Here is a 16,801-nt window from a genome sequence, read left to right as displayed (position 1 = left end):
TGTCGAGAATTCGTGTTCTCAGGTGCCACTGTGAAACACGAACCCCGGAGGCTGATTTCCCTCTGACCTCGTGAAAGAGATCACCGACAAGGCCGCCACGGAGAACAGGAACCTTCTCCACAAGTGGGGCATGTCAAAGAAGAGGAAATTCTCCCAGGACGACGGACCTCAACCTAAGAGGAAATTCTCCAAGCAGAAACCCCAGCAACGTCAACAGAGACGGCAGTTTCCGGGACCCGCTACTCCCCAAGTGGCAGCTCAGCCACAGCAGACCTTTCAGCTGGTCACCCAACCGGTCTTGTCACAGTCACCGGTTTTCACCCCTGCTTTCGAGCAACAGACGACTACCTTTCGTCCCAAAGGTAGAGGCTCAAGCAGAGGTGCAGGCAAAGACGCGTCTCGCCGTCCCTCCAGAGGCAGAGGAGGAAGGGGAGCTAGCGGCCGAGGCAGTAAGCCCTCGGGACACCAGAAGCAATGAAGTGCTTCCGGTGGGAGGAAGACTCCGCCAATTCCAGGATCGTTGGACCTTCGATCCCTGGGCACACAGCATCGTCAAGAAGGGTCTAGGCTGGAGTTGGACTCAACCACCCCCAACCTTCCAGCAATTCTTCCAACAATCAACCCCCCTTCTGGAAGAATATGTCCTAGATCTCTTGAACAAGAAGGTGATAAGGAAGGTAAAGTCCACCAGGTTCCAAGGGAGACTGTTTTGTGTCCCCAAGAAAGACTCCGACAAACTCAGAGTCATTTTGGACTTATCCCCCCTCAACAAGTTCATAGCGAACGACAAGTTCAAGATGCTGACTCTTCAACAGATAAGGACCCTTCTGCCTCGAGGTTCTTACACGGTCTCCATAGACCTGGCGGATGCCTACTGGCACGTTCCAATGAACCATCACGCTTCCTCCTACCTAGGATTTCGACTCCAAAGGAAAAGCTACGCCTTCAGGGCCATGCCCTTCGGCCTCAATGTGGCCCCTCGGATCTTCACAAAGCTGGCGGACGCCATAGTACAACAGCTCCGCCTCCGAGACGTCCAGGTGATGGCCTACCTCGACGATTGGCTAGTCTGGGCTCCATCGCCCGAGGATTGTTTAAAATCCTGCAGCAAAGTCACCCAGTACCTAGAACACCTGGGATTCAAGATAAACGTGAAGAAATCTCGCCTCTCTCCAGCTCAGAAGTTCCAATGGTTAGGAATCCAATGGAACCTTCAGTCACACCGCCTTTCCATCCCCCAGAAGAAAAGGAAGGAAATAGCAGGGTCTGTCAAGCGACTACTGAAATCCAAGCGGATCTCAAGACGCCAGCAGGAACGAGTTCTAGGCTCTCTACAGTTCGCCTCAGTAACAAACCCGGTGCTTTGTGCACAGCTAAAGGATGCCGCGGGAGTCTGGAGACGTTCTGCATCCATCGCTCGAAGAGACCTCAAGAGACGGCTCCCAAACAGACTTCGACTTCTCCTCAAGCCGTGGTCGGAAGCAAAGGCCCTGAAAAGGTCCATTCCTCTTCAACACCCACCTCCATCACTCAACATCCACACGGACGCTTCGCTGGAGGGTTGGGGAGGTCACTCCCACCAAAAACAGGCTCAAGGCACATGGTCTCCCCTGTTCAAGACGTTTCACATCAACATCTTGGAGGCCATGGCGGTCCTTCTAACTCTGAAGAAACTCTCCCCGCCTCCCTCGATCCATATTCGTCTAACCCTAGACAACTCGGTGGTAGTTCGATGTCTCAATCGCCAAGGCTCAAGATCGCCCCAGATAAATCAGGTGCTTCTGATAATCTTCCGTCTGGCAGAGAAGAAGAAATGGCACCTGTCTGCAGTTCACCTACAAGGATTCCGCAACGTGACAGCGGACGCTCTATCTCGGACAAGCCCGATAGAGTCGGAATGGTCTCTAGACGCAAGATCATTCTCCTTCATCTCTCACCAAGTCCCAGAACTTCAGATCGATCTCTTCGCAACGAGCGACATCAATCAACTTCCTCGGTATGTGGCCCCGTACGAGGACCCCAAGGCAGAAGCAGTGGATGCCATGTCACTGGACTGGAACAGATGGTCCAAGATCTACCTGTTCCCTCCCACCAACCTTCTGCTGAAAGTCCTCTCCAAGCTGAGAACCTTCAAAGGGACAGCGGCCCTAGTGGCTCCCAAGTGGCCCCGGAGCAACTGGTACCCCCTGGTCCTGGAGCTGCAGCCCAAGCTGATCCCTCTCCCGGGCCCAGTTCTCTCCCAACAAGTACAGAAGTCGACTGTCTTCGCTTCATCACCGAAAATCAAGGACCTTCATCTCATGATTTTCTCTCCCTAGCCGCAAAGAAGAGGTTTGGGATCTCGAAGAAAAGTCTAGACTTCCTCGAGGAATACAAGACCGAATCCACAAGACGGCAATACGAATCATCTTGGAGAAAATGGGTCTCTTTCGTCAAGGCAAAAAATCCTAAGGAAATCACCATTGATTTCTGCATGTCCTTCTTCATTCACCTTCATGGACAGGGATTAGCAGCCAATACGATTTCGACTTGCAAATCGGCCTTGACTAGACCACTGCTGTATGCCTTCCAAATTGATCTGTCCAGCGACATCTTCAATAAACTGCCGAAAGCATGCGCTCGTCTACGCCCAGCACCCCCACCGAAACCGATCTCCTGGTCATTGGACAAGGTGCTCCATTTCGCCTCCAACTTGGATAATGATTCATGCCCTCTCAAGGATCTGACTCAGAAAGTTATATTTCTCTTTGCTCTTGCTTCAGGAGCCCGAGTCAGCGAAATAGTGGCATTGTCAAGAGAAGAGGGTCACATCCTGTTTACTGATTCAGGAGACATTACCCTCTCCCCGGATCCGACGTTTCTCGCCAAAAACGAATTACCCACCAAAAGATGGGGCCCCTGGAGAATATGCCCCCTGAAGGAAGATGCCTCTCTATGCCCAGTAAAGAGCCTCATGGTCTATCTTCGCAGAACTTCGAACTTTGGTGGAGGCCAACTCTTCAAAGGAGAAACATCGGGCAGCGACCTGTCACTGAAACAACTAAGAGCGAAAATCACCTACAGTACTTCATTCGCAGAGCGGATCCAGACAGTACACCCGCCGGTCACGATCCTAGAAAAGTTGCATCGTCTCTGAATTTCTTTCAGAGTATGGACTTCGAAAGCCTCAAAAGCTTCACAGGCTGGAAGTCCTCGCGTGTTTTCTTCAAACATTATGCGAAACAAGTGCACGAAGTCAAACATTATGCGAAACAAGTGCACGAAGTCAAACATTTTGTGGTAGCCGCAGGTAGTGTTATGAAACCTGCACCTAACTCTGCATAGAACAGCGAGTTATTTGGGACTCTAACTCTTCGGGTGCCTATGTTGACCCTCGAGCGATACGTAGTGATGTCGAAAACACTTAGTGCTTTCTTATAACTGTTCTTATCCCAGGTGAAATGTCATAGTCGTCACACAAGTGCCGCATGCCTAGAGCATGATGTGTTTTAATTAAAGACTGACGTTCCTCGAGAACGAGTGCCTACTAATAAATTTGAAATTCCCTTTCAGATTCAAGAGCAAGTCTTTATTACTATGTACATTATAATTTACTGTAAATTAAATTTACTTATTACTGCAATTCATTTATTTTTCTGCAATTGTGAAATAAAATTCTTATTTTATTACTTGTGCGTCTCAATCCGCTCCTACTTATACTATGAAATACATGCCTGTCATAGTTTTATTATCCCTTCCCTATGGTTCATGGAGATACTAAGGTCCTAACCCTTATTATATATTCACCTTCGCAATGTAATATTCCAATACGAATACTTACTCTTCATACCCTAGAGACGAAACTCTCCTTCTCGACACACAGTGTCCAACCACCACTTGTCTGCCTTCGAGAATGTTCCGATACGAATGCCAACCATTCAGTCTCGTCTCCAAGTTCTTCAGGTTCTTCTAGCAAGGTGAATAGCCCTTCGATAACCACTTTGATCTCGGCATGGCCCGTGGGAACTTCACTGCCAAGGGGGGCAGGAAGATTCTTCCCTACGGTTCTTTTATTAAGATTACTATGCTACATTGTTCAAAGCCCTTGGCACTTATCTAATAGGGGAAAATCTACCACGATACATTGATTCTCTGGTATTCTTCCCAAAAAACGGATTTTGAGCGAAGCGAAAAATCTATTTTTGGGTGAGATAGCCATGGCGTCCTGATGGACCCTCCCTGCTACTTCGTCCAGTTTTTTAGGTCCCACCCTGCTCTGCTGTATCATGGTGATCGGCAAGCAACTGGCTTCAGGATGAGGACGGACGTGACGTCATTTAGCAATGGCGCCCGTTTGTTTACGTCTCGAGAACCAAAAGTAGCCACGGACGAGATTAGCTGTGGAACGGCTCCCAGCTATTCTCCGCCCTTACACACCGAAGTGTTAACTCTGTTCGGCGTGTAGATAGCTATGTGGCGCGTTAATACATGCGTCCCCTGTTGATATACGATGTCTTATAAGGGAAACCTTTAGGATACTCGCTCCAGAAGTTAGAATTCTGTGATAACCTGTGGTTAAATTCTCTGGGAATATCTTAGTAGTTATTTACCCAAGGAAGCTACCAAAAAGGAACCTTCCATCAGGACGCCATGGCTATCTCACCCAAAAATAGATTTTTCGCTTTGCTCAAAATCCGTTATAATATTTCATCATTCCTTCTTTTTTGTTTTCTTTTCATTTTTGTTATTCACAAGTTTTAGATAATTTTTAGTCTATGTTCACTCCTTATACCTTTTATTATTGCATATTATCCTTATTTCCGTTCTTATTCCTTATTATTCTTATCTCTTTCAGTATATCCCACGATATTTTATATGCATTAGTTTTATTTAATGCAAATTTTTTAAAAGCCAATTTATGCCATAAAACCTTATGAATATTCTTTCCTGCTCTGTTACCTTGCAACATTTACTCAAAGATCTTTACCGTTTTAAAACCGGATATATTGACGTAAAGGAGTGATATTACGGTCACCAACCCGTAAAAAAATAATAAAAAAGTAAGGTAAACTCACGTTCGCCTGTATTTTACTGAAATATGATTGGAAACTATATTTTTTACGGAGAATTTCCGATTGAAATTACAGTCTATTCTGACGGTGTGTATCTTTTATACTCCTGAGAGTTGAACCGTTCCATGCTCTTCTGAGGAACACCTGGCATGACTCATATTATTTATTAATGGGAAAATATGAAATCTTTAAAATAAATTTCTTTAAAGATAGCATAACAAAATTAAATATGTTCAGCTCTACTTTTCATTCCTTTTTAAGTTGTAAAAAAGCAAATGACCAGAACCAGTGATCTTGAGAAAGAAAAGGTTGAAGACGGAATTAAAGGTTGACGTTGACATAAATTTGTTTACTTTAACCAGCTAACTGGCTGCAAAGGGGAAATTTCATTTTCTGATTAATCATGGAGCTTGATCCTGAAAATTCAAAATAAAAGTTTAGTCTATTTGAATGAATGTAATAATAAGATATGATGGTTATTTTAAAGAGTTTTCTTTGTTTAAAAATGCACATTAATTTCATAATTTTTTCCTTGATATAACATAATTCGTTCAATAAAAATTATTCATGCATACGATAATTAAATAACAACAATTCAATTTCAAAATGTTTGCTTTATATATCATCATCAGGAGCAGCCGTTACTAGTCCACAGTAGAACAAAAGCCTCAGACATGTCCCTCCAGTTGCGTCTGTTTATTGTCTTTGTGCTGTTCTACGCTCACAAACTTCCTTAGTTCGTCGATCCATCGTCTTCTCTTCCTTCTCCTGCTTCTTTTACAATCTCGAGGGACCCATTCTGTTACTCTTAATGTCCATGTATTGTTTGTCATTCTCATTATATGTCCAGCCCATGTCCATTTATTTTTCATACAAGTTGTTAGAATATCCTCTACTTTAGTTTGCTCTCGTATCCATGTTGCTCTTTTCTGTTATTCCCATCATTATTCTTTCCATGCCTCTTTGAGGTGTAACTAGCTTATGTACTAAGGCTTTAGTACGGTCCAAGTTTCTGATGCATAAGTTGATACTGGTAAGACCATCTCATTAAATACTTTTCTTTTTAGAGAAAGTGGCATTTCATCTTTGATAATATCTTTTTGTTTGTCAAATGCTCTCCGTCCCAAGCTTATCCTCCTTTTAATCTCGGTTTCGTGTCCATTAACAATCTTTAGAGGCTCGTCCATAACTGTTATTTGTTGTCTCTGTATTTTCATTTAACATTATCTTAGTTTCACTGAATACCATTTTCATCCCTACATTTCTGCTTTCTCTAATCAAATCTTCTATCATCTTTTGTAATTCATGCTATGATTCACTAAACCCAACTATATCATCTACAAATCTTAAATGGATAAGGTATTCCCAATTAATATTATTTCCTTCATTTTCTCAATCTAAATTTTTAAAATAAAATTCTAGGCATGCTGTAAATAATTTAGGAGGGATGGGGTCTTCCTGTATAACTCCTTTCTCAATCGGAATTTTCTCACTTACTTTATGTAGTTTTAGGATTGCTGTATATATATATATATATATATATATATATATATATATATATATATATATATATATATATATATATATATCATTGTCATCTCCTCCTACATCTATTGATGCAAAGGGCCTTAGTTAGATTTCGCCAGTCATCTCTATCTTGAGCTTTTAAATCAATACCTTTCCATTCATCACGTCCTACTTCACGATTCACAGTCCTCAAGTCATATAGGCCTTCCAACTCTTCTAGTGTCTTGTGGAGCCCAGAATTCCTAAATATTTAAATGATTTCATCTCATTAATCTTTTCTCCTTCCAATTATATATATATATATATATATATATATATATATATATATATGCATGTGTATATATAAATATATATATATATATATATATATATATATATGTATATATATATATATATATATATATATATATATATATATACACACATAGTTACCTCCAGTTATTCCAAAGTGAGCATAACTGAACGTGTTCACATGAAAATACAAAGATTTCTTGTCTATCTGGGTGTTATATGTGATGAAATATGACAAACTGTCAGTAGATTTATACTTTCATGGAAGGATAGTCTGTACCGGGAATGTAGGCTGCAAAGGCCACAAAAACACAGTTTGCTATATCTATTGTGCAGAGAGGGTACCTGTCCAATACCCATCCACAACTTTGCAAACAGCAGATTGGTTGTAAATGAAGGTTTTCTACTGGCTTTCTTTACAGCTATGGCCCTGTGAAATTAGGTATTGCTTTTACTGTTTCGTGCTTCATGAGTTGTACCGTAACACATGAGCGTGATAGAGACCAACACTGTATTGGTTATGATATTATTGAATTTGCCTGAGGGCATAAAGTTAGAATGAGGATCGTTCAGTTCATCAGCATTGAAAATAGTTAACTTCCAACGTACGTTTACAACCAAGCATCCAGGAATATTTTGAACAACGTGGTTGGTGCATGTAAATATTTTAATTCCCTCTGAGTGAGGGATCCAAATGAAACTATATAATCAACATTAGAAATTTATCTGATAATTTAATTTAGATTTGAAAAAAAAGTCAAAAGAGGTTTAGTCAAAGTCGATGATCACTTTAACATATCTCAAGTTGTTATTCTTACTATTTATAAGGCCATCTTGACAGGATATGCAAAGTTAACTGCTGAAACAAGGGGTTAGTCACAATAACATAAAACATATGGGAAAAATATACATAAATATATGCTTGATTATCCCATGAATAAAAGGGTTAGCCACTTATAAAAAAATAAGAACTCCGCCAAAAGTACAAAAATTAAGATAAACGGTCAAATGAAATATGGCCGGAACTTACAACTTGAACATGGTTATCCTCTGAATGAATAAAGGGTTAGTCAAATCATGTTTGACGGTTGATTGAATTGTGTCCGATGTGCATTACGATTACAGAAAAAAAAATAAATACGATGCAATCCTCATAAAGGTTACAATCAGAAGCTGGTTTGGAAGTGCCAAATATAATTGGAAGTTTCTCGTTGATGACGTCACATTGCCAGTCCTCGGTGCGGATTTCCTCTCACATTTCCACCTTCTGGTTGATGTCGCTCACTGACGGTCAGTCAACGCGGACTCGTACTCTTCGACACCTTTCCAAACCTACCCCCTCCGACCTCACTCTCCACATGAGAGCACCCATGGATGCTTACGCCAACCTCGTCACGTCATACCCTGAAGTTTTCCATCCAGAACTTTGTCAAACACCCACAGTTCCTGCCAAGCACAGTATTTATCTCCATATCAGGACAACGGGGCCCAAAGTGTTCGCCAGATTCAGGCATCTGGCACTGAATCATATGGCAACCGCTAACAAACGTTTGCCAAAATGGAAGAAATGGGCCTTTGTAAAAAGGCCTCAATCCCATGGTCGTCATCCTTACGCATCATATTGAAGGAAGATGGCTCTCTGCATCTGTGTGGGAATTACAGGTGCCTGAAAATGCAGACAGAACCAGATCACTACCCCCTCCTGAACATCGCCGACGTGACCTCGTACTTGCGCAAAGTGAAGGTTTTCTCCACGCTTGACCTCCTGAAGGGGTATTAACAGGTGCCCATGAACCCAGAAGACGTCACCAAGGCCACCATCAACACCCCCTCTGGGTCTGCTTTTCAATGCCTCATGGAGGGCATATTAGGGGACCTCCCCTTCTGTGTATGTTACGTGGACAACATACTTGTGTTCTTTTCCTCCAAAGAGGAACACCTCCATCACATAGGCATCAGGCTCGACTGCCTACGACAGAATGGCCTTGTAGTTTGGTATGACAAGTGTACCTTGGGCAACAATGAAGTATTGTTCTTAGGGGACCTCATCACTCCTGAAGGATTGCACTGCTTCCCTAAGAAGGTAGCAGCCAATCAGAAGTACTCCTCGTCCTCGATCGTCAAATCACTGCATGATCAACTATAGCACTATTTCCTGCCAGCCATAGCCACCACTTTTACTCCTCTCTACACCTTCCTCAAGGGCAAGACAAAAGACCTGAAGTGGGGTCCCCTTCAAGAAGTAGCCCTCTGTAATGCAAAGAATGTCCTATTAGCCGCTACTGCTCTCACTGTGCCACATGCACCTCTCCTCTCCACCGATGCCAGCGACGTTGCTATTGGTGTAGTAGTCAAACAGGTGGTCAAGGGCTCACCCCATTCATTGGCCTCCTTCCGTAGAAAACTGTCCAAGGTGGAATCCGGCTACTCTACCTTTGAATGTGAATTGCTGGCAGTGCACTTAGCTGTCTGTCACTTTTACCACTTCTTTGAAGATATGCCCTTCGTCATTCGCACGGACCACATGCTTCTGGTGCACGCCTTCACTCGACAGTCTGACGGCTGTTATGCCTGTCAACGCCGACATTTCTCTGCCATGGCTTAATACAATTGCACCCTTCAACATGTCCCTGGGAAAATTAATTCCATTGCCAATGCCCTGTCAAGAAGCAAATTGGCTGCCATTAACCTGGGATTGGATTACAACCCCTTGGCAGAAGCCCAACAAAAAGATCCAGAGCACCAAGCATGTAGGACATCCTGCACATCCCTCCTTTGGGGAGATGTCCCTCTCAACGACTTCAATGCCATCCTCCTCTTTGACGTCAGTACTGGCCGACCTAGACCATTGATACCTGCTGGTGTTGGTGCTGACGTTTGATTTCATTCATTGCCTTTCAAATCCCTCGCGCTGATCTACTGCAGAGCTACTGAAGACGAAGTTCATTTGGCACGGCATTACTAATGATTCTAAGGATTGGGTCTGCGCCTGTACTTCATGCCAAACTTCAAAAGTACTTCAACACATGGATTCAGGAGTGGACACCTTTCCTCAGTCTCAGCGTAGTTTTGCCCACATTTACGTTGACGTATTAGGTCCCCTACCTATATCACAAGGACATTGTTACCTGTTTACCGTTATCGACCGCTCCACTCGGCCTGAAGCCATTCCCATGCAAAATGCAACATCCACCTGATGTGTATCTGCCTCACTCTCAGGATAGATAGCAAGATTATGTTATCCCTGAGCATATTACTTCTGACAGGGGTACCACTTTCACCATTCAGTTATGGATATCATTAGCTAATCTCCTAGGAATCGCCCTACATCAGACAACCACTTACAAGACTGATGCCAACAGAATGGTAGAACGTTTTCATTGGACTCTCAACGCAGGTTTGATGTCCCACTGCAATGACTCCAACTGGTTTTCCCAGCTTCTCTTGGTCCTCCTGAGACTAAGGACTACTCCTAAAGACGCCCCGGATGTCTCGGCAGCTGAAATGGTGTATGGCGATGCGTTAGTTGTTTCTGCTGAATGTTTTCCGTCTGCAACCTCCACTGAGAATCTCCAGTGCCAACGTCACATTTTGGGATAATTTGCTACATGCCGCTAGACTTACAAGCCCCCAGATATGCAACACATAATGACAGATTTGCATTCAGCAACGCACGTTTTTCTGTGCAACAACACTAGCAAGCCACTGCTAACGCTCCCTTACCCAGGCCCTTTCCTCGTGATCCGTCACAATCCGAAGGCTTTCTTGCTGAACATTCATGGCAAAGGAGACTGGGTCTCTATTGATCGCCTAAAACTTGCATATCACCTGCAATATGACCCACCTACAGTATAGGGGGAGCCATATACTGCACATGTTTTACACACATTTGTAAAATGTAACGGTAATTTCTTTATTATTGTATATCTTGCTCTACACCTCACTGTTAACAGTACCTGTTTAAGCCTGTCTGTTCATGAATTATTTTGTTTGATTATTTTTTACCGTGTCCTAAACATGTATATAAACTCGCTATCTGTTGAAATAAAGTTAGATGAATCAGTTACAAACTAATGTCTCTCGCATAGCACCGAGAATGGTCTTGATTTCTGCACCATTAATGTCGGGTCTTTGTCCATGAGGTGTGTACAAAAGCCTCCAGAATGCAGACGGCATGAGTCAGTCTGGGCGTCTTAACACATTATGACTAACAATGTCAATAATTTAATGCTTGCACTGACCAAATTTTGAATTAAACCCAAGGGCAAATGTCGTTTGGGACTGAATTTTAAGCAGAAGAAAAAAGTTATATGAATTGAGAAGTATATTTTCCAAGAAGTCTTCACGATCTAAGAACCTAACCCTCAACAGTACATATAAAGTAAAGACAAGCCAATAGCTGTCACAGTTAATTTTCAATGCAAAGAATTACACGAAAACTACTCTTTTACCAATACCTAGAGTGCTGTTAGATTTATCTATTTTGAAAATGAGAGTTGTAGAAATGTGATATCCAGAAGCTGGAATAAAACCTGAAATTTCAAATCTTCAGATTGTTTGGATATTTGATTTGAAGGGAAGAGGAACAATTAGTCAGAAGAAAAGTAAATATTGTAGTGGGTAGACTCAGGACTAAGCCCAGGAAAGAGCTGACATAAAGATGATGATAATGATGAATGTATTTGGTCTTGGTAAAGGTGCAATTTTGAAGATGAAATCAATTTATTAGAATATGCAAAGTTTGCCCTTTCCAGGTAAAATGGAATTTTTCCTTATGAAAGCTATGGCTACAGAAGGATGGAACTACTGGGTCTAGTTATGAGGACAGGACGATAGTTATTTGAGTGTGTAGCAATCTTCTGCACCACCAATGTATGTTATAACATTGCCATTAACACCTCTAAACTAAAGCATCATAAAATTTCTCTTTATTTCATTTATGTTTAACCACTGCATATATTTCAATACTAACATGATTTAATGCTTTACAGGTGGTCTGAAGATATGGGAGTGTACCTGGGATTTGTTGAATTACATGGAATTATCCTGCAAGGATTTGAAAGGCTGCAGGTACAGTGCATAATAGTTATGTCATTTCTTATATAGTGCAACATTTTGACTTTAGGGAGTTCTTTTTGAAGTAAATTATTATAACCAAGATAATGATTGATATTGTCATTCTTATTTTGATTATTATTGTATCTTGGAATTAGAACCTCGTCTAAGCAGACATTATTAAGGAAAATTGATTATTGAGTTGTATTGATTTTCTATGAAACTTTTTCTGTATTATTATTTTCTTTTCGTGATCACTGCATTTTGACAGTAGCAGAGAATAATTCTTACTTGAGTGGAAGAAGCATATGCAGTCATCTGATAGTGTTCTTTACTGTACAAAATATAATGATATGAGTTCATAATTTTTGAAGTTCAAGACGATTATACAGGAAAGTTTAAATTTGTTTGTAGTTTCTTGCCGATCACATTTCGAGCAATACTTTGCCCACCTTTAATAGGAAGAAGAAAGACCAATTCGATGTCAGAGTTTGGGATATTTTTATATGAATCTTGCGCTAGCCCGGTAAGACAGGGATGGTTCTATTGGTTGATGATAGCACAAGTTGTTTTATGAGTTAGGGAACATCGTGTGTATATATCAGAATCTAGCTGCTGATTGGCTAAATTGCACCGGGCCAAGTGAGCTAGTCTTGTTACAAAATTGACTGGGAATATTCCTGTTCAAGGGTAGCTCAGCATCTAGGCTCTGATTGGGTGTACAGCTTGTCGTGGAAGGCAAGCAGTCGTCTCATACAGTTTCACCATTTAAATTTGGAGAATTATGTTGTTCGGAGATGATCTTTTGACATTTGCTGGTCGGGTTTAGAAACCTTTTCTTGGTGGTATCAAGGTCTAGTTTCTCCTATAAATTAAGTACCTCAAAGTTTCAAAACCACCTGCTATCTGTGGTGTTGCTGATGATTTCAATGTTATGAATGATGTCAACTTTGGAAACATCTGTAGGCTACTGTTTACTACCATTTGGGGATGTTTGATAGATCCATGCTGTATGTGATGGAACAGTCTCTTGGAGATACACATGGTGGTCATTCTCATGTTGCTGTAAGGGCATCCTCAGACTGGGCATTTGTAGCATTAAATTTTGTTCACTTCAAGGTGTCTTGCACAGGATGGGTAAGGCTATTTCTCATCACTAGATTTTTCGTCATTGAAAACTTAGTTTACTGATAAATACAAAAAAAAGATGCAATTGATGTTTATTGGGACTAAACAGTATATTTCTCAAATACCTAAGGATAATAAAATCAACTTTGATGGTGATAACATTTCTCCCGTTAAAGATGTAAAGAACCTCTGAGTCTATATGGACAGTTCAATGCCATTTAACACACAAGTTTATAAGCTTTGTAAAAAGTGATTGGTAGATTGATGTATATTAACAAAGTTAAAGACCATTTTGATAAGGCTACTAGGATAATCATTGTTGAATCTTTAGTTTTAAGTCAGATTAATTATTGCAATAATATATGGGGAACTGCAAATATATTTCAATAAAGTCGCATACAAAGACTACAACATTTTTCAGCCAAAGTAGCTGAGGGTTTTGCAAAGAATTATGATCATGCAACACCAATAATAAATTTCTTGAAATGGCTTAAGATTATTACTTTAACACATGTTGTCTCCTTTTTGAAATATTGCATTCCAATTTTCTCGAATGGTTCATGACTACTGACAGTAAATGACAGAATGGTTAGCCGACCTAGATAAGCAAACGATCTGTTCATTTCAAGAACTAGTTTAGATGTTGGCTCTAGGGGACCAAGTGTGTGGAATAAATTACCTATCTCAATAAAAATATTGAATACCTCGTCCTTTTTAAGAAAAAACTAAAAAAAAATTCTTCTTGGTACTAGGTAGTACCAAGATTATTTTTATATCCTGTGGAATTTTAACAATTCTATCAGTGTCTAATCATTGTGAGAACTTACTAATGATGAAACATTGTAAATATATTGTAAAATTTTATTTCTATATTTTGTACCTCTATATTGTAAACCATTATTATTATTATTATTATTATTATTAATATTATTATTATTAGTTATTATTATTATACTTACAAGATTATTTTGTAGAATGTGGCATGAAGAGGCAAAACCTGATGAATGGGAGTTACGAGTCGTGGTGAAAATGGCAAAAAAAGGAGACCTGACTGATTGCAATGATTACAGAGGCATAACACTTACGTCAGTTGTTATTAAAATATATAGTATGCCTATTCTAAATAGACTGGAGAGAAAGATTGATGAAAAGCTGAGAGATGAACAAGCAGGATTTAGAAAAGGTAGAAGTTACACTGACCAAATTTTTATTTTGAGACATGTATAGCAATGTGTAGAATATAGAAATCCACTTTTTATGACATTTGTGGACTATGAAAAAGCCTTTGCTAGTGTGCACCTCCCAAGTTTATGGAGAGTCCTGCGTTATTATGGAATTCCTCTTGAATATGTAAATTTGATTAAGTCTGTTCATGAGGATAGCAAGTGCAAAGTTAACGTTAATGGAGTCTTATCAAAGGAATTTCCAGTGAACAGAAGAGTACTCCAAGGGAATGTGTTGTCACCTATGTTGTTTATCTCCTCATGGATTTTGTAATGCGTAGAACAGTCGGAGATGGTGGAGAAGGTTTGGACTGGATTGGTGATAGGAATTAAGCAGACCTAGAGTATGCTGATGATGCTGTCCTTGTTAGCAGAACACCACAGGATTTGCAATGCTTGCTTACCAGAATGCATTAAATATCACATGACGTTGGGCTGAAGATATATAGAAGAAAGACAGAGATGATGAGGACTGAGTATGCAATAGAAGATGAAATATCATTGGAAGGAGAAAGGATTAATGAGGTAGAATCATTTAATTATTTAGGAAATATGATATCCAATATAGGGTCTTTAGAATTAGAGTTTAGTGAAAGATTGAAAAAAGCAAATCAAACAATAGCTAGGTTAAGTAAAATTTTGAAATAAAATCGGCTGAAATTACATATAGATATCAGACTATATATCAGTTTAGTGAGATCGGTGTTACTCTATGGACATGAGTCATGGGATAATAATAAAACAATCTCCAATAGATTTAGTAGATTTGAAAACAAACCCCTCAGGAGGATATTGGGAGTTAAATGGCAGGACAAGATTAGAAATGAAACTATAAGAGAGATTACTAGAGTGCCATATTTGGATGAGATCATGAGGAGGGTAGATGGATATGGTTTGGGGATGCTCTTTGCACTCCCCAAGAGAGATTAGTTCACCAAACGTTCAGCTCGGCTCCACAATTCACCAGAAGAGTTGGAAGACCCAGGTCTACATGGCTGAGGACTATGAAGTGCGAAGTAGGAGATGATGAATGGAGAAGTATTGAATTAAAAACTCAAGATAGAGAAGACTGGCGAAATCTAACCGTGGCCCTTTGCGTCAATATGCGTGGGAGGAAATGATGAAGACGTTCTATTTCTCATAACCTTTAGTGATATTACACCATTATGGAATTGTCATCATGGTTAATTGCTATAAGGTGATGTCATTGTAGTGTGTACCATATGCAGAGTCCACTTTTATAAAATATATTAAGTAAATGAATAAGAGGAACATGGTACAAATGTGAAATTAGAAATTCAGTGGTGGTTTTCCAGTTATTATGAAATTATATACTGTATGGGAAATGTATGATTGAAATATATGTTGTAAGTGGTTTTGATGGATGTCATAATATTAAATTCATTTCATATCCAGTGTTTTTTTCCTTGTGGTGGGGTTTGATATTAAATACTGATTATTAGCTTTTATTCATTCCCTGGAGAAGACGAGAAGAGTTGGTTATGGGAATGTTTGGAAATCAGGTTGATTCATTTTTGAGAGTCAAAAGATTGAATTGTATTGATTATAACTTTCCTATCACCGAGTAATTGTGGCAATTAGGAAGTAGACGTAGAGGTAAAATTCATCGGAATCAATAATTTCAGTGATGAAATTTATTATTTTGATAATTTTACCTCTTGGGTACATCATGTCCCTTCTTTCCTTACCATTTCAAGTGGTTTTTCCTTAATCTAGAAGTTTATGTCGCCTTTGACATTGAGAGAACCCAAAGGTGGGGTAATTTCCTGAACCATTAGGAGCAGAATCTACCCCATGAGCTTGAGTCTGGTGATTCCAGGAAATTAGGGTATTGGGTATTGAGGAGAAATTATTTTTTTAATAGTCGAAAAGTTCACGCTTATTATTATTATTATTATTATTATTATTATTATTATTATTATTATTAGTGTTACTACTACAACTACTACTACTACTACTACTACTACTACTACTACTACTAAAGCTACAACCCTGGTTGCAAATGCAGAATGCTGCAAGCCCGAGGGCTCCAACAGGGATGGAGTAAGCATGATTACTAGAATAAACTGCATATCTAGTACTACATACAGTCGTACAGAATGGGGCAGTCTGGGATCATCTGAGTGCAATGGATGATGTGATTTATGTAATATCTTAGGTAACATGCTTGAAGAACTAATTCAACGATAGTGCCAGAGATTGATATCCAGATCAGGAATAATAGATTTAATAGAATGCAAGTTTCTGTCCAACAAATTAAAATGGGAGTCAGCAGCTGAAGACCAGACAGGCAATCAATACTCAAGACAAGGTTGAATGAAAAAATGTCACCAAAATTCATTAAAGACTTTCTCAGTAACCCCTTTTTTTTTTTTTTGTTTAATTGAAGAAACAGACAGTGTGATTCTCGAAAGTAAATTTATAGTTAAGAATCACCTAGAATCTTCGATAAGTTGCATATAGTTAAAGAGGCATTGTCAGTGCAAAGATCTGGACGTTTAGGAG

The 16,801-nt window shown here is 40.0% G+C and overlaps 1 protein-coding gene across 2 annotated transcripts in view; it reads left to right on the top strand.

Annotated features, from left to right (window-relative positions):
- Positions 1 to 16,801, top strand: part of LOC137642632 (histidine protein methyltransferase 1 homolog) — a 232,482-nt gene that overhangs the window by 183,850 nt on the left and 31,831 nt on the right. For both annotated transcript variants that reach the window (XM_068375372.1, XM_068375371.1), the window contains exon 5: positions 11,861 to 11,939. In XM_068375372.1, the coding sequence (XP_068231473.1) occupies positions 11,861 to 11,939 (79 nt within the window). The remainder of the gene's footprint in view (positions 1 to 11,860; positions 11,940 to 16,801) is intronic.

The sequence above is a fragment of the Palaemon carinicauda genome, chromosome 6 (assembly GCF_036898095.1).
Source record: "Palaemon carinicauda isolate YSFRI2023 chromosome 6, ASM3689809v2, whole genome shotgun sequence".
NCBI lineage: Eukaryota > Metazoa > Arthropoda > Malacostraca > Decapoda > Palaemonidae > Palaemon > Palaemon carinicauda.
The sequence above is the reverse complement of the archived record's forward strand: the minus strand, read 5'-3'. Positions and strand labels throughout refer to the sequence as shown.